A 24,959-nucleotide genomic window follows, 5' to 3' on the forward strand; every position below is an offset into this window, starting at 1 on the left:
CTACGACGCGTTTCCTCGATTTCTAGGTAGGATAGTGTCACGCTAGAGTTAAAACTCACGTGCGTGCACGGCGGTCGTGAACAGTGGAACAAGTTGACTACGGGAAATCCCATAAATCGAAAAAAAAAAAACATGAATCTTGCATTATTTCTATTCGCATTAAAACTGCACATTAAAAAAGATTACATTAGTTTAAATTACAAAATTGTAATTCGCTCCTCAGATAGAAACGAACGAGTTTACTAAAGTCGGAAGAAATGACATGTAATTTGCTGGAAACATAAATTTAGCACCTGGTGAAGGTTAGACACGTGCTTTTAACGCGTAGACAATTTTAAAAACAATTTTAAGCAGAGAAATTATAGCAGTATCATTGTACGTATTTTTGAATTCTACAAACGATAACTTCTAGAAATATGTAATAAGATTCATTCTAAGTCTAAGGCTGATTCTTGGGAAATTGTTTGAACTATACAGATTAAGTATAGTAGAAATCACGTAAATCACGGTTAAAACTTTATTTGGAAAAATATTATCGTGTAACTAACCCAATAATTCTTCTTTATTAATATCTGTAGAAAACAGTGGATTTTGTTCGTCCAAACCATAAATCTGGATTTCCTAGCATCTTAACAAGCCTTATACCATATAATCAGGGCATTTATTCTCAGCTTGTAGTAACGAGGGGGTAAAAAATTGTGCATAGAAATAAATTGCATCGTCGCACTTCTAATTCGGTTATGATATGAAAAACATAATTTTAGCTCTTTTAATTTAGAAAACTTTATTCCTTAATACTATTATATATAATGTTAATATAGTCTAATACATTTATTACTTATTGTTATAACAGAGGAGTTATAATTAACTTGTCAAGAGGGTTGTCGATATTTTCGACTTAATAATTTATTTCTTCGGGAAAATCTCTTATCTCGTGATATATTGAGAGCTTGTCGAATAGCTCGTTCTCTTGCAATATATCGTAGTACGGTTGCAATATACTGTCTATATTATAAATATAATAAATAACGCGCCATTATGTTTATGTTAGAAATGCGTTATATCGTAGTCACAATTTGTTCCGTTGCAAAAGGCCATTAAGTATTGTAATACGGGCTTGAGGGACTCAAATACGGAGGATTAACGAGGACCATCGACCAACCCCATGTACATACATATATTTATATATATACGTCCATTATACCATAAATATGAACGTTATCTCGAACGCTGCTTGATACTCATAATTCTAAGATTATTAATTTCTGTACATATCTCTTTTTTATATATGAAATTTGTCATTTGGATATGCTTCTTTTTACTACCATCCACCATTTCTACCACCAATAAGAAATATTCCAATTTGTCATCAGTAAGAAATCGAAATATTATTTGAGCTCCTAATATTGGTTTTAACTAAAATTCGACCAAAATGTAATCGCTAATAATTCTGAATGCGATTTTCAAATTGAAAAGAAGCTTCCAATATTTATAGCCATTTGAACTCCGAATAACAATCAATTATTTAATCGAATATTTCACCTTTTACCATTGTTTCTGTTAAAGTAATGTTATATAACGTTTTATTAAATACAAAATTTATTAGAACACAATAACTATTTTATAGATAACGTAATAACTTGAAATATTAACGAACAGCGCTCTATTCTCTTGTACATGCCAAACAGGAATGAATTTGTTTTATTGCACAATCATTCATTCAACACATGATGCGATGCGTTCGTCTCATGACGTTTTCCTTTTGTTTTCCTCTCCTTCATTCCTCGCTCGTACAATACAGGTGTACATACATCTATTTTCTAACAATTTCCTATCTTTCCATCAATATTGAATCTAATTTACCATGAGTAAAATATTCCAATATTTTAATTTGCAATATTTAAATTAACCATTCTAGCTCTAAGGGATAAACGAACACATCGACTAACAATAGCCAAGCATTATTATTTTTTAATAGGCTTAGTCTTGTTATTACCATTTAGTATCTTTTCTTTGGAGCTCGTGTTCTCGTAATTCATCTGTGCAATAAAACGTAAGACGATACGTTCATTAAAATTACAATTTATAGTAGTATCGTACAGTTATTCTCTTTTATAAGCTTTTTATCTTCTATTTGAAGTTTTTGTCAACAGGCCAAGACGACGAATAAATATTACATGCTTGTGAAATGCAAATAAAAATTGGTTTGCATAATACTTCTGAAATTTATTCCGATTCGCTTAACTCATAGATCAATTGACGTAAACGGAGAATGATTCAGGAATTTAAAACGAAAGAAACTGTTATATTGGTTGGATCATATATTTGACCCTTAAGTAGTATAGAACGAGTGTGAAAAACGTGTTATTTGGAATATTAAACATGCGGAAGTTTTCTATATTTATTGTTAAGAAATCTAAAATGGCAATTGAATAAATATCAAGGATTAATATGTATAAAACGTTTACAACAAGTCGAAGTATAATAATTCCAAGCATTTAAGGAGAATTAAACAAATATCAAAGATTAACTGGACAATTTCTTAGAAGTGTGGTTCCAATGTGTTCCCATTGCTTCAAATATGGTTGTGTAATATGTTAACAATCGTAAACAATCGCTTAACCACGTCTTCAATTATAAAATATAATAAACTAATGATTCAGTTCAACAATTTGTAATTAAATCATAGTACAATTCTTTCTGTCATATTTGTATAGAACAACAAGTACAGGAATAACATGATCTTTTTGTATATACGTATATGTAATACTAATGAATTCAGATTTTGAAAATTTTGCAAATTTTTAAGTCTACAAGTTTTGGAACTTCGAATCTTTTAATTTCAATTTGCTTCAAATTTCTAACATTTGATTAATTTCGCATAACAATACATTATGATCGAATCATGAATTGTATTACAAATTATTGGTATAAATCATGCTTGCTTTCTTTACCTAAGAAGTCTGTATTCTTTATTAAAACGCATACTTAATCAGTTAACTGTTGTGAGTTGTTTGAAAAGTGTGTACCTAGAGTGTGTCGCAAAATGTAAGCGATTGTAACGAAACGACTGTTTTATTTTTAAATTTTATTACTGACAGGTCTCGCCATAACGCAAAATATTGCCATTTCTTCGTGACGACTATATTCGTCAAAAACAGCTGACTGGTTAAACAAACATAATATATACGTAAGAATTATCTGTCTTATCCGATTTGAGAGATCTTATTTCATATTTATGTAATTCTTTTTTTAATAGACGTTTAGTAGTTTCTCGTTGAACGTTGGTATAATACGTATTCAAGGTTATGAGATGCAGTTTGTTTTTCTTTGCTTTTGTAAAGGGAAACATTTAAACAAGTAACAAATACGAGCCTGTTTCGCACCAGTCGATGGTATCGATTAAAGTGCATCGACATATTGTTATGCAAGTGCAATTGCACTTACTTAGCGTTGCACATCCTAAATTACGTATAATTGCATCGCTTTAAATGGATAAGGGTACACGAAGGTCTCTACTGCGTAAATTTTCGAAAGTTAAACGCGAACGTGAACGATATCGAGATCAGGATTATGCATTTACGAAATAAATCTTCGTTCAAATCATTATTCAAATAAAATTATTATTTGCTTCGTTGCTTTATCTTGAATAGTCTTATTTGAATAATAATGTATTCGGGTAATAAATTGTTTTGATATTTGTTAGTTTATTTGACATACATATTTGTCCTTTGTTTGTTTCAGAAAGATATATAGATGTTGGTTTATGGTGGATATAAGAAATTTATAATAAGACTTTTGTTAAATATTTTTATCAAAATTTTGTTAGAATTTTCTTAGAGATTTAAAATACATTGTCTTTTATCTTTTCCCTATTACATCGAGTTTTCAAAAGGTTTGCTCAATACGTGGAAAATTAATTCTGTTCCTGCTATTTGTAGTAATAAGACTTCAAGTAAAATTCTTTTGAAGCCTGTTACAACTATTATTTTCGTCGTCTTTGATAAATCTAAAATAGGAAAACCAATTTAAAATAATGTAAAAGATTTTATAGTAATATAAAATATCGTATTTACTCGTTCGTATATAGATATTAATAAGAACGTCATTAGAAGGTAAATTTTACTTCAATTAGATAAAAGTACTATTAAAAGTGTAAGAAGAAAATTAATTTTTGTAAAATTGACAAATCTAAAATAGGAAAACTAATTTAAAATGATATAAATTTTACAAAAATTAATTTCCTTCTTATACTTTTAATAGTAGTTTTATCTAATCGAAATAAAATTGATCTTTCAATGGCGCTCCTATTAATATCTGTATGCGAACGAGTAAATACGATATACATATACGTATACTCGTATTTGTTTAGATAAATACGATATACATATTCTCATATTTATTTAGAAATGACTCTTCTGTTAGCAACAAACACGATCCAAATATCATAAAACTACAAATACAGTTTCGAAGCGGAGCCTGTTTTCGTTCTGCTCGTGATATTTGTCATTTTCGAGCGAGCAATTCTTTTTTACTTCGTACATCTGGGACAAAACAGCACGAAATCTAGTATCACGAGATTGCAGAGTGTTTTTCCGCGTAAAAACCATCTTCTGTTTCGTTTTTCTGTGACTAACACCTGCTGTTGTCTAGAAAATCGTAAAAATGCCATATTTATTACCGTATAACATCCACCAATACTCCACATCTAAATTGCACTTTTTTATGCTCTTCTTTTTACTTTTGATGAAAACTAGCGCTGCCTTTATTTTAGTGCGTTTAGTGACACACCGATCGTCGTTCTGGAAAAATAACTTTTATTATAACATTCTTGTATATTTTAATATTTCAGCGAAAGGACAAACTTTAATTTTCTTTTCCTTCTGTCGCGTTTATGTCATCACTTTTGATATCGAATTCTACGCGCCACACCATAATTAGCCTGTGTTAAATGGAGAAAACCTCGTTACGCTTTCTAAATTTGTTTTAGATGTTGATTTTTACGGTTCGTCTTCTGTGTACGTTCTGTGTTTAATGAATGATTCTTGTATCGTGTTTAATATGGTTTATTTCTGGTCAAAAATACGGAAAATTGTGCGTAATACATGTTTAACGTCACAATTGGTAAATAGTAGTTTCGTGAGTTTTTCAATTTCAGTTTCTGTTGTATCATTTACGATATTAATAGTTTCGTTTCTGAGGCACAGCTTACATTGACGAAACTGTATTTCTTGGTACAATAAACAAAATTAGTATATTTATTTAGAGGAGTATGTCAAAAGTAAATTACATTAATTATAAATAAATAAAATCTTAAAACACTATTTATATGAAATTTAATTACATATATTTAATTATACATATTAAATTTCTTAAATAATTTTTATGTGATTATGTGTGTAAACATTATTCGTGTAATAGGCAGAGAGAAAAAGATATCTAATGAGATATAAAACCTCGTCATAAAATTTCCGAATTAATTTTCACATCTACAAACTTAAATATACAATTATATTTGTATGTGTATTTTCAACTTGATGCAATTGTATGATCATTATTTCTATCTTTGCATATTTGTACGTTAAAAAATGTGTTTTTCCACGTTTCTTCGCTGTCGTAAATGAATACTTAAAATCCTTAGATAAGAGTAACACTTGTTTTCTAATAGTAATCGATAACGTTAGAACTTTGTAGAAATAAAGCTATAATTAGAATGACGCAATTTCGATTATGATTGTACTATATCTCGATAGTTTGAAATATTTTATAATTCTCGTGAATTTTAAATTGTATAATTACGTTTCAAAATTATCACAACACACAGTTTACCACCGAGTTCTATAAAAAGTTCATTAATCTTCACTTATATATTTTTGTAAATATTTAAAATTTAGACAATCAACTAATCGCGAATAAATATAATCAAGCATCATTACACAACATCAATCCAATAATTTTAATCTTAGTTTTATTCGAAAACTTCCAAATTTCAACCAACCAGTATCAATATCGTACGATTCGTTCAAAGCAAAAAAATTAATAATTCTTTGGATTGTAATTAAAGATTCTATTTAGTATACTTAATTCATTGTGCTGTTCGTTATTCTGCAAAAATCCGTTATGAATCTCATCTTAGTACGAGATTGATAAAAGCAAAACGCAGTGAAACCTTACGCTGTTTCGTTTTGGACTTTCGGAGAAAAATAGCGTTCCTCCAAGGTGATAAAGTGTAAATTCGGCTTTACACTCCCGATAAAAACATCTGTACAACTGTCATCAATTCGTAAAAAGATAAGACGATAAGGGATATATAGGAGGAAAGTATTTTACACGCAATATTGTCTCACTTTCGTTTAAACATCGTTCTCAGCAGCAGACTTTTATGATTATGAAAAATGTTATTTTCAGAAACTGTATATTAATATCCGAAAACAAACAATTAGCTGTTATTAGAAGAGAAAATTCAATGATTCATAAAAAGAGATAAGAAGATAACAGGTGGTTGTGTATTAATACGCAGAAAGCGTATTAATTACTTACTTATTACTTTAATCCTCTTTTTTTATTACGAAAGGCCCATTTTTCTCGTATGGTTCTGTTAAAAAAAAAAGAAAAGAAGGAAAGACGCAAGAAAGAAAAGATCGATATTTTTCTGAAAATGATTATTAAGCAATTAAACATCTTATAGCCTATGTTGCGTATACGCAATATTGTACTTTAACCTATTACATATATGTAAATTTTACTCTATGAATATTTATACGTAAGCGTGTTGCTCACTTATTTCTGTCTGTTTTGAACATTGCTATTTACTTGTAGAACGTAGATTTAAATCATCACAGGAGGTTATTAGTCACGGTATTGAACTTGATATAAATTGATTCGAACTCGAAGAGAGAATTCTCAAGTAATAACAATAAAAGTAAATAATTTTTATGAATATTTTGTGGGCTATCTATTAGTTATATGGAACTAGATTTTTTTGGGATGTAAATGTAACCTTGAAGTATAAATTTAATTTTTTTTTTACTTTTTAAACTGTCACGTTTAACAACTTTCTGAATCGGCGTGCACGATAACTGAAAAACTAATTGGTTAATCAATATTGGACAAAACTTATTCACTTTGTTACAAATTTCTCCAGGGATCGAGCCTGAAATTATTATTAGATCAGTTATTTATAATATTTTGTTAAGCAATATAAACTCAATTTATCTGCCGAAAAAAGTAAAACTTTTCTAAACGCTAAAACATTTCACAGCTACCTACATGTTTTTCTTTCTAAAATATGTTCGATCTCAGCGTAAACTCCCTAACTTTTGCACCCTGATGACCGTGACAAATGCTATACTGCACTCTAACGATGGTTACATTGTGGAGAATGATCACAAGGCTTGTATAACAGATAATAAACAATAGGAACTAAAATTAAAAAATTACATTTGTACCTGAATATTTACATACCAAGAAGTTCTAGTCCCGTATAATCAGTAATTGACCTAAACAAATTCATAAAAACTGCTTGCTCTGCTTTTATTGTTGTTGCACGAGACCCCCGCCCCCCTCCTCACCTTAACATATTCTTTGTGACTTTAAAAAATATTTTTCTACCTTAATATCAAACCAATCGTCGAAGAAGATTGTCACGAACATTTCATTTTTCCTTTTTTATTTAATATTTCACATTCACAATTTGTCCAATTTGGACATTTGATAGAATTGAACATTTCATAATTTGTAATTATTCGTCGACGGTTCGACGATACGAACATTGTGGGAACTCACTTGTCGATTACACAGACCTCCTCTTCGACAATTACGAAATTAATCTCGTCGTTTAGGCTGTGCAAGTTATCGTTAATACGAATCATTTCTTCCTTGAATCAATGTGGTCCCGTAATCGCTCTTCTTGAGAATTCTGCCACACAATCGAAAATATCACGTGAATAGCCATTATATCTGCATGGAATTCGTCAGTGTAATTTATGTATCAAATTTAAATAAATTGTACGTATTACACGCTCTCTTCCATCATTATTATCGCATCACGCTTCCAAAACTTAAATTATACATGTTGCGCGTAACTTATTTATACACAATTTGTCTAGAGATCCATTAGTATAATGACCATTAGTATAATGACGCAGATGTAATCTAGGAAACAGAATCATAGGTCAATATGTAACGACCTAGTCATCTCCTTCTACGACTCTTCGTCCTTTAAGTCTGAGGGTTATTTTCCATTTTCAGCCAGCAATCAAGTACAGTAGGATTTCATTGTCGTTACTTATACATAATTTTTATCGTAAATTGTGTTGCCGATACTTATTCCAGTATATCCTTACTTATAAAAAAATATAAAAAGGTTGAAATTGATTCTTTCACACCTTAACCCCTTTTGTAAATGAATTCTTTTGCAGGTACGAATAAAATTAATTAATTCCTCATAAGCAAGAATAAAAAGAATGAATCACCTTTTTTTCAGCCGCGAACGCGGTGCATGGTACGAAGTTTGAAATAATTATTTTCCAATCGTTTGTTAAGGCGAACAGAGTAACAGGAGAGAAAAAAAAGGTTTGGCAGTTAAACAAATAAACGCTGTTTGATGTGTAATTAGTAGTGGATCGTAGTTGTACGCCTCCATTGAAGATCACTGTTTGCGGAACATAAAACATGGGACAGGGGATCCTCCCTCCCTCTTTTAATTACATCGCGTAGGTATAATTAGAGTCATTGTTCTGAGGAACACGGGTCTCATATCAATTTATAAATATCTCTGGAGAATGCCGCTTTCCTTTCTTTTTCTCTTTCTCTCTTCCTTTTTTCGCGGCGAACGGGCACGGAAAATAACTGATCGTTGCGTCACTCGGAAAGGAAATGTCCAATTAATTTGATTAATTTTCGGAGAAAGGATATAAAGCAGGAAAAGGGAAAAGAGGAGATGGAATACATAGCACACGAATTGTGTTTTCGAAGCGTATCTACGTACAGTCACTTACGGAAGTTTACATACGCCTATGCAATTTTGTGTATTTTACTTATCAAAGAGATTGAAAATACGTATTTTCACGAAATTATTTATATTTATGTATTAACACTGTTTTTATTAATGTGTACGTAAAAGAAATTAGAAAAATTAAAAGATTCGTGTCATAAAAATCTTGGGATAAAATTGCTTTATCTACGAGATATTAATTCATATATTTATTAATTATATATTATTTATTTACTTTTTCAACTTTGTATTATTTGTTTCATGAATTATTAATAATATGTTCATATAGTATTAGACCTACCATTTTTATGATTTCGTGCACATAGATATAACAGGCAATTGTTATAACATTGTATTTTTCATTCTTTTAACACCTTGCTCGCAGTAGAGGTGAGCAAATTGCGTTACATTTGCACAATATGTGTCTTAGTGTGTCAATAAAAGTACGTCGAGCTAACGTTTTACTATGATACTTTATATTCAAGGGGTGTAAGTAGAAGTATGTGACTGATTGTATATTTGTCTGTTGTTATCGTGTTCTACTACTAGGTATAGAATTCTGCGTGCGAAAGTTTAGCTGTTCATTGTTAGAAACTGCCTCGTTAGTGTAAAGTACTCACGTTGTTCTACGCAAGGAACAGCAAGTGATAAAAAGCTTTTCTCGCCAATGTAAAAATATCGATGAATGGTATTTGTTGATTCGTATTTGAAAAAAAAGAGAGGCGAAACGTGTTTTTAAAATTGATAGAATGTAGATATTGGTTGCTTCACGACGTATGAAGAGAAGGTTGGAATTTTAAACGCAAAACATGGTAAACATATTCTTCGTGATTGAAAAACGATTATTTTAATGTAAAACAGCGAAAGGTAGGAAGAACCTTTTAAGTCCAGGAATATAGTTGACGAAGTTCTGTAGAAGCCAAGAGTGTAACTATTAAGACGAGCGATATTTTACTATTTTCAATATTTTAATATTATTAAACGTTAAGAATGGTTTGATAGGTTTAAAAGAAACATAGTAGAAATTGTATTTTTAATATCATTGTGTTGCATCGATTTTTACAATGCGAAGACTATATAGCCGTTAATAATAGTATCTTTGGTAATATCTAAAATAAAATATATACGTCTAGAATAAAACAAAATATATCTAGTTTGTTACTTGACAAAACTTTTGAATTTTGTAATAACTTTTTTTTTTTTTAGAATTTTAGATAATCGCAGGTTAATTAGCGTTGTTATTAGCTTGACAATTTGTGTGTTTAATACAAGCTTGTATTCCTAGAACTCGTGTTTAGTAGTTGGCAAATACTCTATCGAGAAATTCCTTATATTACAAGACTTGGCCAAGATACTTAACAGTGCCATATTTATCTTAAGCTGTACAGCACAAGGTGAATTTATTCACTAGATGTGGCCTCCATTCTAAAGCCACGGCCAGAACGAAAACAATATCGGATCAAAATGATAACCTAAGTGATCGAGGGCGATGTTGCTTATGTTTTGTTGCATATTATGACGATTACCAAACAGATTTTTAATTCTTCTGTATTTAACACATACCAAATATTATCTATTTTGTTACATGTTGTAACAACTATTTTGTTATAGATTATTAAGATTGTAATACATTCATTTACTAAACTAATCCTTTAATAGCGAAGCAATAATTTTTTTTATAAATGTAAGTAGTATTAAAAAAAATCATAGAATTAATTCCCATTATTAGTGTTTCTACTTTTCTTCCTTTTTAGAGAGAGAAATGTAACGAACAAAGAAGCATTTTATTTCACTATGCAGGATTATGGTTTATTAATAGTTCCAAATTATGCACGATCGTGTGAATAAAAAAAAAAATGGAAAAATGATATCGTCGAAACAATTAAATACGTTCTTAGAAGTACGCTAGGACGGAAGCTTATCTCTGTGTTAGGGCGTTTATCGAATTTTTTTACGTGATAATGATTGGCTAGGCACGTAGCCTTCATGACCTCGTGAATACACGAAGAACTTAATTAAACATGTCTTCTGATAAAGCTCGAGATATGTAATGTAACACAACGAGACAAGTAAACTATAATCTTTGTCGTTGTTAATTCATCTTTCCATGGTCATATTCGAGTGCAATAAAGATATCTTGGAAATTTTTCCGTGATCGTGCTGAAAGGACGAGTCACTACGTGACAAAATGTTCTGATTGCATTCAGTTAAAAATAAATATTGGTATACGTATGTCGATTCTTCCATACTGTTAATTGTATCACGATGATTTCAAAATATTGGAATTTTACTTCATTTATTTCTTTCAAATGAAATGATCAAATCTTTAACAAAACTTTAAACATTTATAACATTTTTAAGGTAATTGTTATATTAATATTTTATAATAATTTAATATTTTTAAGGTAATGTAAGTCAGAGTCTAATTGAACAGAGTCCACATACTTTGGCTATTACAAAACAATATTATAATTATTACGATTCAAATGTATAGTTCATCGTTATTGATAAATATTAACTTTAGATTGTATATTTCTATTCCTTGGTTTAAAGTTTTAGCGTCCCTGATAAGCAGAGTACCTTGTCCTTTCTACACTATGAATTACTTTGGTCAATGGAATTTTTGGAGGAAGTGACTTTTCTTACTTGAAAGAGCTAGTGTAATATTCAAATATTTGAAATAATATTCACAACTGACGTGACACAGCGCTGTAACCTTCTAAAAATTACATTTCCTAAGCCAAATACAATTCATTCGCAACCAGTCAACGTAACTTCTGCTGTATTAAAGTATATCTCGTGTATATATGCCTCAGAAAAATGGAAGTAGAGGAAAAAGAGGAATTCGTATTAGGTTGTCCGGAAAGTTTCTTTCGTTTCATAAGGTGACAATAAATGAACGACAATTTTTGTTTTATATTATTTTATTGAATTAAGTGTGATCCATTTCGTTCTATTTCTATTACTATGCATAATTCAATAAACTAATATAAAACAAAAAACACTGTGTGTCTATTTCCTTATAAAACGAAAGAAACTTTTCTGATAACCTGATAGAATAATCCATATATATAATTATATCACTTATATATATAATATATATATTGTGGTCACTTGAAAAGACACGCGACGAGATCCAAAACAAACTTTTTTTATAAAAAGTAATTGAAACCAGTCATTTTGGCTGATTGATAAATCTGAAGTTAAAATACCTTTATTCGTAGAACCTTCTAACAGAACGTATTTTTGTCTCTTGTTTTTCGTATGTACATAACGAAAGAAAAAGTCATAATGTTTTGAAAAATCATGTAACGAGATCCAAAATAAAACTTCTTATAACAAGCAACTGAGATCTCGGTCATTTAGACTGACCGATAAATCTGATATTAAAACACACTTTGCAATACGGAACTTTCTAACAAAATGCGTCTTTATGTTACAGAGGGACGACACGAGCTTGCTCGCTCAGTTTTTCTACGCGGACGAGTCTTTGAACGCGGTCGCTTGCGAGTTGGACTCGTTCGATGGTCGTCAGGAGCCAGAAAGATGCACCACGTTGGTCAACCAGCTGCGCCACTGTCAGGACAAAGTGTTAACGATATGCAGTCAAATAATGGACGATCTGATTCCGGAGAGCAGGGCGAACCGAGACTTCAGAGTGAAATTTCCTGACGACGTGATGCAGGAGAATCTCGCTGGACAGCTGTGGTTCGGAGCTGAATGCTTGGCAGCTGGATCCTCGATCATGAACAGGGAGGCTGAAAGTTCAGCCATGAGACCGCTGGCAAGGGCTTTGACTAAGTCGTTGGATATCGTCAGGAATTTGCTCAGAGAGCACGCGTTGAAAGGTCACATGAACCTGAAGGTATTTATTATACATGATTGTCTAAGTGTTAACGATGGGTCGCCTAATCGTTTTATGTCGAATCAGCTGATAGGCTCGGATTTAGTTCTACAGGGTGTTATAAAGGAACGGCTTAAGATTTTGTGAGATTATAATATTCATTGAGAGAACTGAAAAATATTTTTAATTAGCACAATGGTTTGGCTAAGCAATGTTGTATTTGGCGAGAAATAAATAGTTTTAGAATTATCGCGGTCCTGTATATCTTTCGGAATTTGATGGCTCGTCCAATTATCTGACAAATTAATTTTTCCACATTTGTTATCGATTAGTACTAGACTAGTACATATTAGTACTACACAGTTAGTTGATAACGCACGTATGCTTATTTTGAAACAATTTTGTTAATAGGCCAATGTCGTTGATTAAATTTCGTCCTTTCGTTAATTGCTAATCATATTAGGAAAGAAACAGTTGACTTTACGTTGGACGTGTGGACACACTATGGAATGTGTATGAGAAGATAGAAATATCAAAACCTAATAATCGACTATCATAAAAAGTCGAGGATGAAAGGAGAAAGAATCAGAATGTTTTGTGATTGAATATTATATGATTTTCTTACACGAATTTAGCGAATTATGGTAACCGCGTATTAGTCTGTTCCTCGTATGCCTTGAGCTTGAAAAATTCGCGTTGCTGATAGGATGTTGTTTCTTTAAAATATGTATTTTATCATGATAGTATGACGTGTCCTATTTCTGCATTCCTTCCCTTTCTGTCTGTCGATCTCGAGAATTACGTAAGTGCATTTGGAGCAAACGTTGAACCCTAAAATATTCAGGTTAATCGTAGGAACGTGTACTTTATTAGGCTCTGGACTTCCGGACTTGAATCCTTGCCTATGGCATTGGATATGACAGTCATATTAACTGTTTGCACTTTGCCCATTTTTATGGTAAGATCAACGAGTAGTTCTAGTAGCACACTTTAGAAATATTGAAATGATGAGATTTATTGAAATAAAAAATCCTCTTGCGGAAAGGAGAAACCCACAAATTTGTATGTATTTATTTGTATTGTGTTGTTTTCATTTCTCTAGTTTCTATCAAAAAGTAAACTTTATTTATTGTGAGGTAACCTTTAAATTTGCAGAACTTTCCTCTCTTTCTTTAAATATTGCTTATAGAATATTTATATCCTGTCCATTGATTTACGAAAGTGAAATACACTTTCTGTAGAAATTTGTCGTGCAAGAAGCACGCTTTAAAGTTGCTTTTCAACACATACTCTGCATTGCTGAGTACATGCAACTTTCTCTTTCGTGAGATCTTTCGAGGACACGGTAATTATTCGTGTGTCGGCATTTTTTTTAAATAAAAAAGGTTCTCGTAATCGATGTATTATGATTTGTATTATTTTGTTTTTCTGTTTTTCCCTCGTTCCATTCATTATTTAATAATCCATCGTATATCGTTGGTGTTCGAATGACAAATGTGTGTCAATAAATAAACGTAATTAATATTGAGTTCACGATTGTATGAATATAACCGAACGGACGTTATGCAAATTCATGTTTTTATGAAGACACAAGTAAAGGAACGAAACTTAAATCTGATGTTCTTTTTGAATTTATATATATATGCATATAATAGATGTTATTAAAACATAGACAGTGTTCAAATAGCGTTTAGTTTCGATAGTCGATATATTTTATCTTTTTATTATTTTATCTGTTTTATACTTTTCACAAATAAAATATGTATTTGAAAATTGAAAAAGAAGATGTTTAAAGGGATATAAACACGAAGAGAGGTGAGATGAATAGTGTGGTTGAATAAAAGTTTGTTCTCCACTCTAGCTATTATTAGATATTATCGTAACAAGTATTTTATTATGAAAACATAATTTGTGTATTTTTGCATATAATAATACACATTCAGTACATTGTTGCATATTTAATTCCCCCATAATTGCGTACACATCCGCAGTTTAGCCATAATATTGTTTTTGGCAGCAAGTAAACCTTTGAAACGTTATAGGAAAACAATGATTCATTGTCAGTAAAAACAATGTAGTGGGTCAATCAAATTTATGCATGCTTTCGCGCGAGTTAAGAACATGGAATCATTCCAACGAGACAACAGAGTAATTAGGCCAGCCAGTTTCAGAATTTTGTATATTTGCATTTAATTAAATGGTCCAACGTTTTATGTCCGTTTTAATATAGTTTCCAGATTTTTTTTACGGGTTATATGAAGTTAATTTTAGAATTGCTAATGTGTATTTAATATGTTATGTAATTACATATTTTATTGACGTTAAGTTGGGTTTTAATAGAAAAATCTATACCATAACAAACATTAAATTAATTAAACAATAAATTAAATAAAGAATTAAAAATTCATCAAAAAATATTTTAGATAATTCTTTGTCTCATTTTTGTTACTAACTTGCGCCTTTCTATTTGTCTCTGTCTCTTTCTCTCTGAATCCTTTAAATGTAATATTAAACAACAATAAATAATATTAAAAATAATAACTATACTGTTATTATCAAATATTTCCTATTTCAAAAAGTGATACTTTCTATTTGAAATACTAATCACCTAACTTTTCTATTGATTAGTACCTTTTTCAGACGCAATACCCGTTGGACCCATCCCTGGAGAAGCTGATCGAGTCGTTAAAGATCTTCGACCGGTTGTTCGCTGATTTCGAGCTGTGCTATGTGGGCGCCATGGTGCCAGTGAAATCGACGAAGGAGTACGAGCAGCAGGAGCTCGTTTGCGTTTTATTTTCGGAGACTCTGCAAAGAGCTCTCGAACGTGGATTGCTCAGCCAGGCCGATGTAGATAATTACGAGCCGGCTCTGATGTTTACTATTCCTCGTTTGGCGATTGTTTCTGGCCTCTTGGCTCCGCCTGGAGGCCCTCTGTGCCTCAATTCCCCTGACAACATCAGCGAAGTGTTTAGACCTTTTAGGGTAAGCGGAGATCGCCGATTACAGTCGGCTGTAATTAAGCATCACTTACACAATTTTGAAACTTTTTCTGTAAAAAAGATAGAACATGTCATTTATCTTTTTCTTCCCTTCTCTTAGTCTTCTCTGTAGTCTTCGATCGTAAAAAATATGGAACACGTTATTTTAATAAATTTTGATAGTTTTGATGTGGAAGATACGAAAGCAGAGGAATCGATGAAAATGCAGTAGTGATAATTGAAAATCATTATATTTTGCATCGAAGTTTCAAAATTGCGAGGTAACTTCGACTTTTGATTTCAAGTTTTGTGTAATTTTGGATAGGTAAAACAGATTACGCGACAATTTAATGAGATTCAGTGTTGAATGTAAAATTACGACTTGTGCAGAGATTGCATAATGTAAAAGTTCGACGAACTTTCATAGATAATGAAAGATTCCAGTTTCTTCCTTCAAAGTAATTTTAGCGGATTATAAATAGATTTAATTTTGCCAGATATAAAAATACAATAATACTAATAATAAGAGTTATCTTCAATGGGCTTCTAATTTCCTTTATATAGCCATACTATTTATATACTTCTTATTTTTGTTAACGCCAGAAGATTTCTTATCAAGACATCGTTGGACATCAATTTTCAAGTACAGAACGTATGCGATCTTTTTATTTTGTAGCTATCATATATCACTCGTTTCATGCACGTTTAAATCACGTATTTCAACTTCAATCCATTATGTTTATTTACATAACCAACGTTTCATCCCAATCGAATTAAACGTATCTGAAATATGTGCCCACTATCATAGATGAGTTTAGAAAATGTAATTTCAAAATACTTCTACAAAAACACGGTCCATTTTTTCTATCATGAATTCTTAGATATTTGAAATATCTACACGGTTAAGTAACAAAAACTGGCAAACGCAAAATTTAAGCAAGCATTTTTTTTTTAATACATTTATTTTATTATTTTACTAATTTGATAGATTTATTTAATAAAGCAATTAAAGAATTTTCGTCAAAATAAGACAAATGAACACGTAATAACAATTGAAAAATAAAACAAAATCACTGCAAAATTAAAGGTAGTTTCTCTTTCCGTTACAGTCGCTTCTCCTAAAAATAAGAGAACTTCTTTGGACGTTAAACAACCGCGAGCTCTACATGCTGGAGAAACTGCTGTGCTCAAACGAGGAGCCACCGGGTCCCATCACGCAGTCGTCAAAGTCGTCCGGGTGTCAGGACATTCCCGATCTGGAGGAGTTCGTCCACAATTTTTATACCGGTTATCCGAACTGTAAAGACTTCATCGTAGATTTTTACACAGTGACGAGAAACACGGGGAACAATATGGACGAAGTGGCGGACGACGTGGTTCAAATCTTAGAGGAAGAAAGCCGTTTGACAGAAGGGAATAGCGATCAGGAAGTGGAGGACCGGGGAACAATGATAGAAACCGGGCCTAATCGCTTAAACATATCCGTGAACGGGTACGAGGAGGCTGTGAGGTGTAACGGTAACACGAGGACATCCAGTGAACGAGAAAGTGTTGGTGACGAAGTGCAGTATCATATTAAAAAGCCAGCTAGCTCTTCGAACAGCAGTAGATACTTATCTTGCGACGATAGTCCTTGCTCCAGAAGAATAGAATGTCCCGCGAGTCCTGTTTCAATGGTAGATTCGATGGTGGAGCAGGTCGTTCCAGAAGATAGTGTTTCAAGCGTAAACGAGAATATATGCGGCGAACAATTACACAAACAGCAAGACGAATTTATCACCTCGGATATCACCGAGATTTTAGGCAGTTCTGATCATCACATCGAAATCCCTCAAACGCAGTACCTGCTGAACCAAGTGTCGCACGAGAACAACGTGACTGGTGAGACGGTACACATTCAAAACTCTTTGCCTGACTTGGATTCGAAGAAGCTGATATCCGAGGCGAATAAAACGTTATCGAATTTGTTGCTGGATGGAGAGTGTCAGAACGAGATCTCCGAGCAGACTGACTCGGGAATTTGTACGGTGATTTCGTCGGAGAATACCAGTCTGTACGATAAGAGTCCCGAAGAGAAGAAGACTTTCGCCAACGAGATTCAAGAGGACGAGCATGGATTAGATGACGAAGACACGCAAGAAAATACCAGTTATTCTTGTTCCAATTTGAATTCACCGAAGAGAAAGAGCTCCACGATATCGGATAACTCGTGCGTCTGTAGTCTAAGAAGCGTGAAGACAGTCGCGTCGTTGGACCACTCGATCGAGGTGCACAATCTGCACGCGGCCAACGCAGAGGCTGTGAAAAACATTCCACGAATATCGTCGAACTTCGATGGGACGAACGAAGAGTTCGTTGGAGTCGCTTACGGCAACGGGCAGATTTCCGTCTGCGACTCGAACCAGTCTAGTTTTCAGATCAATTATTCAGAAAATTGGGAAAATCTGAATTTAAGCATTGACGCGTCTACTTCGAGGAAAGAATTCTGGAGTGACCTGAAGTGCGAAAACTGCCCGTCCACGTCGCAGAACATCGAGAAGATCGGCTCGAAGATCGAGCAGTATACTCAGGATAAGATCACAACGTCGAAGAAGATGAAGGACGAGAAACAGAAGAGACGGCATCAACGTAAACACGAACGGAACGGGCAAAAACTTCATCACGGGATACAGGAGAGCAGGGTGCAGAACTTTCAAAACGTACGCTCGTCAGCGAGCACGGAGAGCTCCAGATCAAACTCGACGGATCGTTGTTTGAATCCTAGGTTGATCAGTTACGGAGCAAGTCTGCATCCCAGCCAGAACACCAGGCAGATGCCTAATTTTGGAAGCAGCCCTCACGCTAGTCCACGATTGCAGCACTTCGAAACTCGCAGCACGCCTGGATCAGGCCAGAGGACTTCTAGTATCGCTTCCAGAGCTCAGAGAAACTCGTCTCCGCAAAATAGAAAGCTTCTCGATCATAGGAGATCTAGGTCAGAGCAAATTATCAGAATGAAGAGGAGAGACTTTGAAAAGAGAGACAAGTACGAACGAGCTAATCCCAGGTCGGAGCAGACCAAGAGAAAATTAGGAAATAGAAGTCCTAATGAACTGATGAACGATGGTTTGGGACCAAGAACGGATAAAAGCGGCCTGGCAAACGAGATAATCTCGCCGGTCACGATGCAGACCGTGTCGTATGGAATACAAAAAGACAATAACACGCAGAGAGCCACGCGAGCTGTGAGGCTGGTGAACGCATCCACAGTTCAAGGGACGCAGTCGGTCAGTTCGGATCATATCCTGGTTCATAAGCCGGATGTTGGGTCCAGTTCGAGCTGCTCGAGTTGCTGTGACTCAAGCTCGGAGACCAGCGAGTTTCAGAGCGATTGTCAGGACGACGAGGAGATAGCCTTGGCTATGCAGGCCGCTGAGATTGCGAACAATTACAAGATTCGAGCGAAATTTCGGTAAAGTTTATTTTGCTTTTCTTCGTTTCATGATTCTTAATTTTTTGTTTTTGTTTCAATCTCTTGATTATAAATTCTTTGGCAATTAATTCCTTGCTAATCCTTTTTCTAGGTCATCCGAGGATCTCGTTCATCGTTTATTCGTTTGTATAGCCGGCGTGGCAGATCAATTGCAGACCAATTTCGCATCGGATCTGCGCAATATTTTGAAGTGTGTGTTCCTGATGAACAGTAGTCAAACCGTGGAAGACGGTGAGATAAAGGATGAAAGTTCAGTATCTGAAAATCATGTGACAAGTCCGTTGAATGATACGGTTACAAATCATGATCGACAGGATTTATTACAAGAATACGAGGACGATTTGGAAGAGACTGCCATCACTACCGATCATAATACGTGTACGTATTCTTTCCTTTATTTATGCCCAACTTTTCATAAGCCTGATATCTGTATTTTAAGAAAATTGTATGTATTGAAACACGTGTGGGGTCCAAATACGAACGAAGAATAATTGGATGTGTCGAAATTATCTGGGTAATAAGTGATCACTATAATATAATTTCATTACACGTTTCGTTAACACGGGTGGTATATGAATTTTTAAAGAAGTAATGATAAAATTAAATTGCAAATTATTCAGCCGAGTAATGATTATCCGATGGTTAATTTTTAATTATATACAATCTTCTAATTTTAATTGAACAGTTCTGTTGCCCTATCTGGTGTGTATCTTTATCATTACTTTTGATGATATTAATATCGGAGAAAGTTCACGGTTACACGCTCTGTTTCCCAGAAAATATTTCAAACAATAGGAACACCTAGTAAAACAGTAAAATAAATTAGATGTTCACCCTCGGAGAATTGATCTTGAAATGCTAATTAATTCTAAACAAACCATGATGTGAATATTATTTTATACAGCGTGTTTCAGAGAAAGGTGACCAAACATTAATACCATACTTACTTTACGGATAAGGAATGAAAATGGATTATACCGATCAGACCGTATAACATGTTTAAGCGGACATGAGACGATTCTTTATAAAAAAATAAGAAGAAAACAGAATAAAACCTGTTCGTATAATATTATGACTCCTCGTTTGCAAGAAAATCGAATTTGAAGATGTGTCAAGCGTACTTGAATATGGTTAATTCCAGACTGGACAAGAGTAAATGATCGACAGGACGTTATTCTACACGTGAAAATAAGTCGAATATATGGAATAAAATTTTTTCCAAAAATGTTTTGTTTTCGAGGAAAATAAGCTTGAAATAAAATTCCAAAATAAAATTTAAAATAAATTTTCAAACTCGATTTTCTCGAAAACGTCCTATGAATAAACATTCTTCTATATTTTCTTCTTATTTTTTCACAAGGAATTGCCTCGTGAAATTTTCAAAATTTCCTCTTTTCAAGATATAAATTTGTATATATACTTTGAAATTTAACATGATTAACTGTCCCAATATTACGAGCATTATCAACACTTCTTCTCTCAGAAATAATTTAGTGTTCAGAATAAATTATCGTGCTATCGAAGGCAGTTTATGTCACAGTAAATAAGTTTACTTAACTGATAAATAAGACGTTATTATCTGATAAATAAGGCAGTTACCTGGATGGCCGGGTTAATATCGACTGCACAGTTATTCACTTCGGGTATGAGCGATTTGTCTATTTACGAGGTCATCGAAAAAGTATAATTTACGATAATAATCCTATTGACAGTCTGATAATACTAAAAGACCGGTTTATTGCTGCATGAAGTGAATACCATCAGAATATACAGCAGGAGCCTTTGAATACCTACTTTTGACAGTGTTTAGAATGTTAGTGCAAAACACATGTTGCAGAATGTAAGCATTCCACTTCAATTTTTAAGCATTCCTACGATACTGCCTTATAAACGGGAAAAGTTTACATTTCAAACAGGAAAATTTTAGGGTACGTGGGACACGATACCATATATGTACCATAAATTATACCATATAAATTTGGCTACCTATTTCTAACATACTTTGTATAGTATTGATATTACTTTTTATTTATTGCTGCAAACTCGGATCACGAATTACGAGCATTGGAACTCATTTCAGAAATTGTTACATGTCTTATATAGATATAATCTTTAGTTATAACATAATATTTCTTTGGTTGTACATAAATGCATATTAAAAATTTCGCATAGTTACTAACACAAGGAAATCTTGTTTGTAGCGACCATAACCGAGCGTGGCGAGGAGTGTGTGGAGAGGGCACCAGCTTGGATACCGGACAACGACGCGCCTCGTTGTATGGCGTGTCAAGCAGGGTTCACGGTGGTGAGACGCAGACACCATTGCAGAAATTGTGGCAAGGTGTTCTGCGGTCGTTGCAGCAGTAACAACGTTCCCCTGCCCCGTTATGGGCACACGAAGCCTGTCAGGGTATGCAACAGGTGTTTTCTGTATCAGGTGACGCCGTTCACGGTGTCCCCAGTGACGCCAGCGAGCTGAGCTTTGGAACAACGAGGTGTGTGACGAGGGTGAATGATAGAAAATGAATCGTTTACTTGGTATTTTAAAATGTTAGGCCCGTTGTCGCGCGCCCGCGGATCGTTGCATCCGTTTCCTTTTCTTCTAGCTATAACGATCGAAAATAGTTATCTTTCGAAGTTTGCCTCTCTAAAGCCCGCTCTGTACGTTGAAACATGTCGTTATGCATGTGTCGACACTTACGTTTCATGAAACTTTTATCAGTTTCAGTTTACCTTCGCGATCTTCTCAATTTGCGACGTGATACGTTGAATCATGTGGTTCAAGGTGTCCGATTAGTTTCCAACTCCAGTATTATTCTCATTAGTAGGAAGTACGTTGACCGTAAGAAATAAAAAATTAAAGAAGATTTCTTTTGGAAGAAAATTTATTTCTTGCAAAAGTGTGTTCGGAATCCTGATTTCTGCATCGATATAAGTTCACTTTGATACCGATTCGCCAATACAAATCTACGTATATCGTAAGATGTATCGCGAGACGTAGATATGGATATCCATATATATGCGTCGCAACGTGTTTCAAAATTTCAACGTATAGAGCCTCCTTCAGGATAGATGTTACAAACACGGAGAATGTTAACAAATGTTTTAGTCGATGGTGTGTACTTTCGATTTTCATTTGGTTTGGTATATTTGGAGACTGAAGAAAATTCATGATAATATTTGTGTTCTTTTTTTTTCTTATTTGAGAATAAAAATTAAGCGAACATAAATCGGGAATGTTCTTCGTTGAAAGTTAATCGAAGAGAATCGATGAAGATCGAAGGAACGTTGACACTACTTGGTCGTTTCTTGCGCTATTTGTATACTTACGTGCACTTAAAATCGTACAGTTAGAGTATATGTATATCGGCGCCCATCGCTAATATTTTTACACGATGTGATCGAACGATTCTAAAGGAGCTAATTTCCAAAAGCAGTTGTACCATAATTTAATCTTACTTACGCGTATAGGTGATAAGGAAGTATTCAGAAATGAACGAAAGAAACAAAAAAAAAAAAAAAGGAGAAAAGATAAGAAAGGAGATTCGCATTGTTGCTTTTTATTTAGGACACGTGCGATTATATCACACAGAGTATTCCCTGTATTTCGTCTCTGTTCCCTTTTTATTTTTCCTTTATCTTCGTCCGCGTTCCGTTTTGAATTTTATCTTCTTCCGCTACGAGTGTTCACTTAATAATAACGGATAATATATATAAATACGCAATCGAACATCTCGTTTCATCGTGTCATACTTTACCCGCACGAGAATCGTTAGTTTTATATTTTATCAGAGAATTCGTTGTAGAATGTTTGGTATAACTTCAAACACGAGAGCAAAAAATGCAAGGACATATGTGAAATATTGTCTAACAATATCATTATTTTACAATTTATTAAATTGTTTATTATTAGTAAATTGTTAATCTGTTATATTGTAAAATATTGATTTTATCGTGAATGTACTGTATATAGTATTATTGAACGAGTAATAATATTTTATAAACATTGTCAGTTAAATCCTTTAAAATATTTCATTATAATTTTGATAATAATTTGAATAGTTGTTAATAATTATTTAAATATTCATAACGCATATGAATGATCTACACAAATATTTCTTTATGAGAAGTTATATCTACATTTTATAACACATATGTATAAGTATAGAACAATTCGTATTCTTTGATTAGATCGGACTAAATCGGTTTGTAAAAGGGGGAAGATTATTGTCAGAGTTATCTATAGACTATACTGGATGCGACGAGTTTTATGGTACAAGCGAGAACAGAGTGATTCATAGTGTAAGAATTTGTTGAAATTTTGAAATAAACTTTGTTACAAGACGTGAGGTGTGTCTACTTTATTTGAAATCTACAAGCGACACGAACATCGTTTAAGATAAATGGTCCATGCGAGAAGTGCAATTTTGCGCTGCTTATACTCGAAACCTGATGTAAAACAATCAAATATAAAAATTTTGTACATTAAAAGTCTAAAGACTTGCTGTATAAATGGAGAGGCCGCTTAACTTTCACATTAACACTTAGCTCCTTTATTTGTCCATATTATTTGATCTTCAGAAGCAGTTTTAGCAAAGGAACCAACAAAAGAATTTATTTCAGAATTATGTTTTACTTTTATATATCGAAATCAATTCTTTGAACTAAAAGCAAATCGTCGCACCCACTATAGCTGTGAAAGTTAAAGAATATCTCGGTATCGAGTTATAAAATATAAATGTTTGTATTAATATATTGTATATACATATATACATATATATATATGTATTTAATTTTGGAATATACTCTTTTTAGGTGAGAACGCAAGATTCTTAGATAGTTAAAGGCATTAAGGAGAATCCTATGAAGATCGACGAGAAAATGCGAATACCATAGACTGAGAATAAGAAAAAAAGAAGGAAAAGGAAATTAAATGGCCCTTATGAGTCGTCTAACTGTGCATTATATCAAATGTTCGCTCAGCGATAGTGATCAAATAGCGGTATCTAAATGTTTAATATCAAACCAGCGACAATGGGACTAGCGATAGGTGGGCCGTGATCTTGTTTAAACTACTATCATATTCTATCGACGAAACTCTTTCGTTGGAAGGAGAGACGTTTGCATCAATACGTATTCTTAGTGGGAGAAATTACTACGACAAACGCGATGTCAATACTCATAATCTCAATACTCGAATAAACGAATTGATAGAAATATCGAAACACCTTTAAGACACAAAACTTTCATTCAATCTAATCAACTTCTTGGAATTTCCGCTGAAATGTGTATTGAAATATGTGGGACAAAAATACAAGAAATTATAAGGAATTAATACAAATTCTGAAAAATTTTTAAAACGTAAAAACTTAATAAACTGTAATCGACTCTTTCGAATTTCTGTCAAAATATGTAAAAAAGGAAAAAGAAAGTTACGAAAGTTTTTAAACGAATTAAGAGAAATTGTGAAATATTTTTATTCCACACAATCGTAATTCAATCTAATCAACCCTTTCAAATTTCCATTGAAATATTAAAATGTATATTGAAATATGCGAAACATTACGTATTTGGTCAACTAATTTACATTTCTTCCACTCGAAATATGTTCTGAAAAAAAACGTTGTTACTCCACTTTCTTCCTTTATTAGAAAGACAATTGAGTAT

The 24,959-nt window shown here is 33.0% G+C and overlaps 1 protein-coding gene across 2 annotated transcripts in view; it reads left to right on the forward strand.

Moving 5' to 3' along the window:
- LOC138190019 (lateral signaling target protein 2 homolog) overlaps window positions 1-24,633 on the forward strand; it is a 48,443-nt gene extending 23,810 nt beyond the window's left edge. Inside the window, exons 2-7 of one of the 2 annotated variants that reach the window (XM_069132431.1) lie at window positions 12,438-12,860; window positions 15,480-15,824; window positions 16,930-19,271; window positions 19,384-19,670; window positions 21,494-21,787; window positions 24,108-24,633. In XM_069132431.1, the coding sequence (XP_068988532.1) occupies window positions 12,438-12,860; window positions 15,480-15,824; window positions 16,930-19,271; window positions 19,384-19,670; window positions 21,494-21,771 (3,675 nt within the window). In that variant the 3' untranslated portion in view covers window positions 21,772-21,787; window positions 24,108-24,633. Of the gene's footprint in view, window positions 1-12,437; window positions 12,861-15,467; window positions 15,825-16,929; window positions 19,272-19,383; window positions 19,671-21,493; window positions 21,788-24,107 lie in introns of both variants that reach the window. The other variant, XM_069132430.1, reaches the window with a different exon arrangement.
- Window positions 24,634-24,959: the final 326 nt, after the last annotated feature.

The sequence above is a fragment of the Bombus flavifrons genome, chromosome 2 (genome assembly GCF_040668555.2).
Source record: "Bombus flavifrons isolate JBK064 chromosome 2, iyBomFlav1_principal, whole genome shotgun sequence".
Lineage (NCBI taxonomy): Eukaryota > Metazoa > Arthropoda > Insecta > Hymenoptera > Apidae > Bombus > Bombus flavifrons.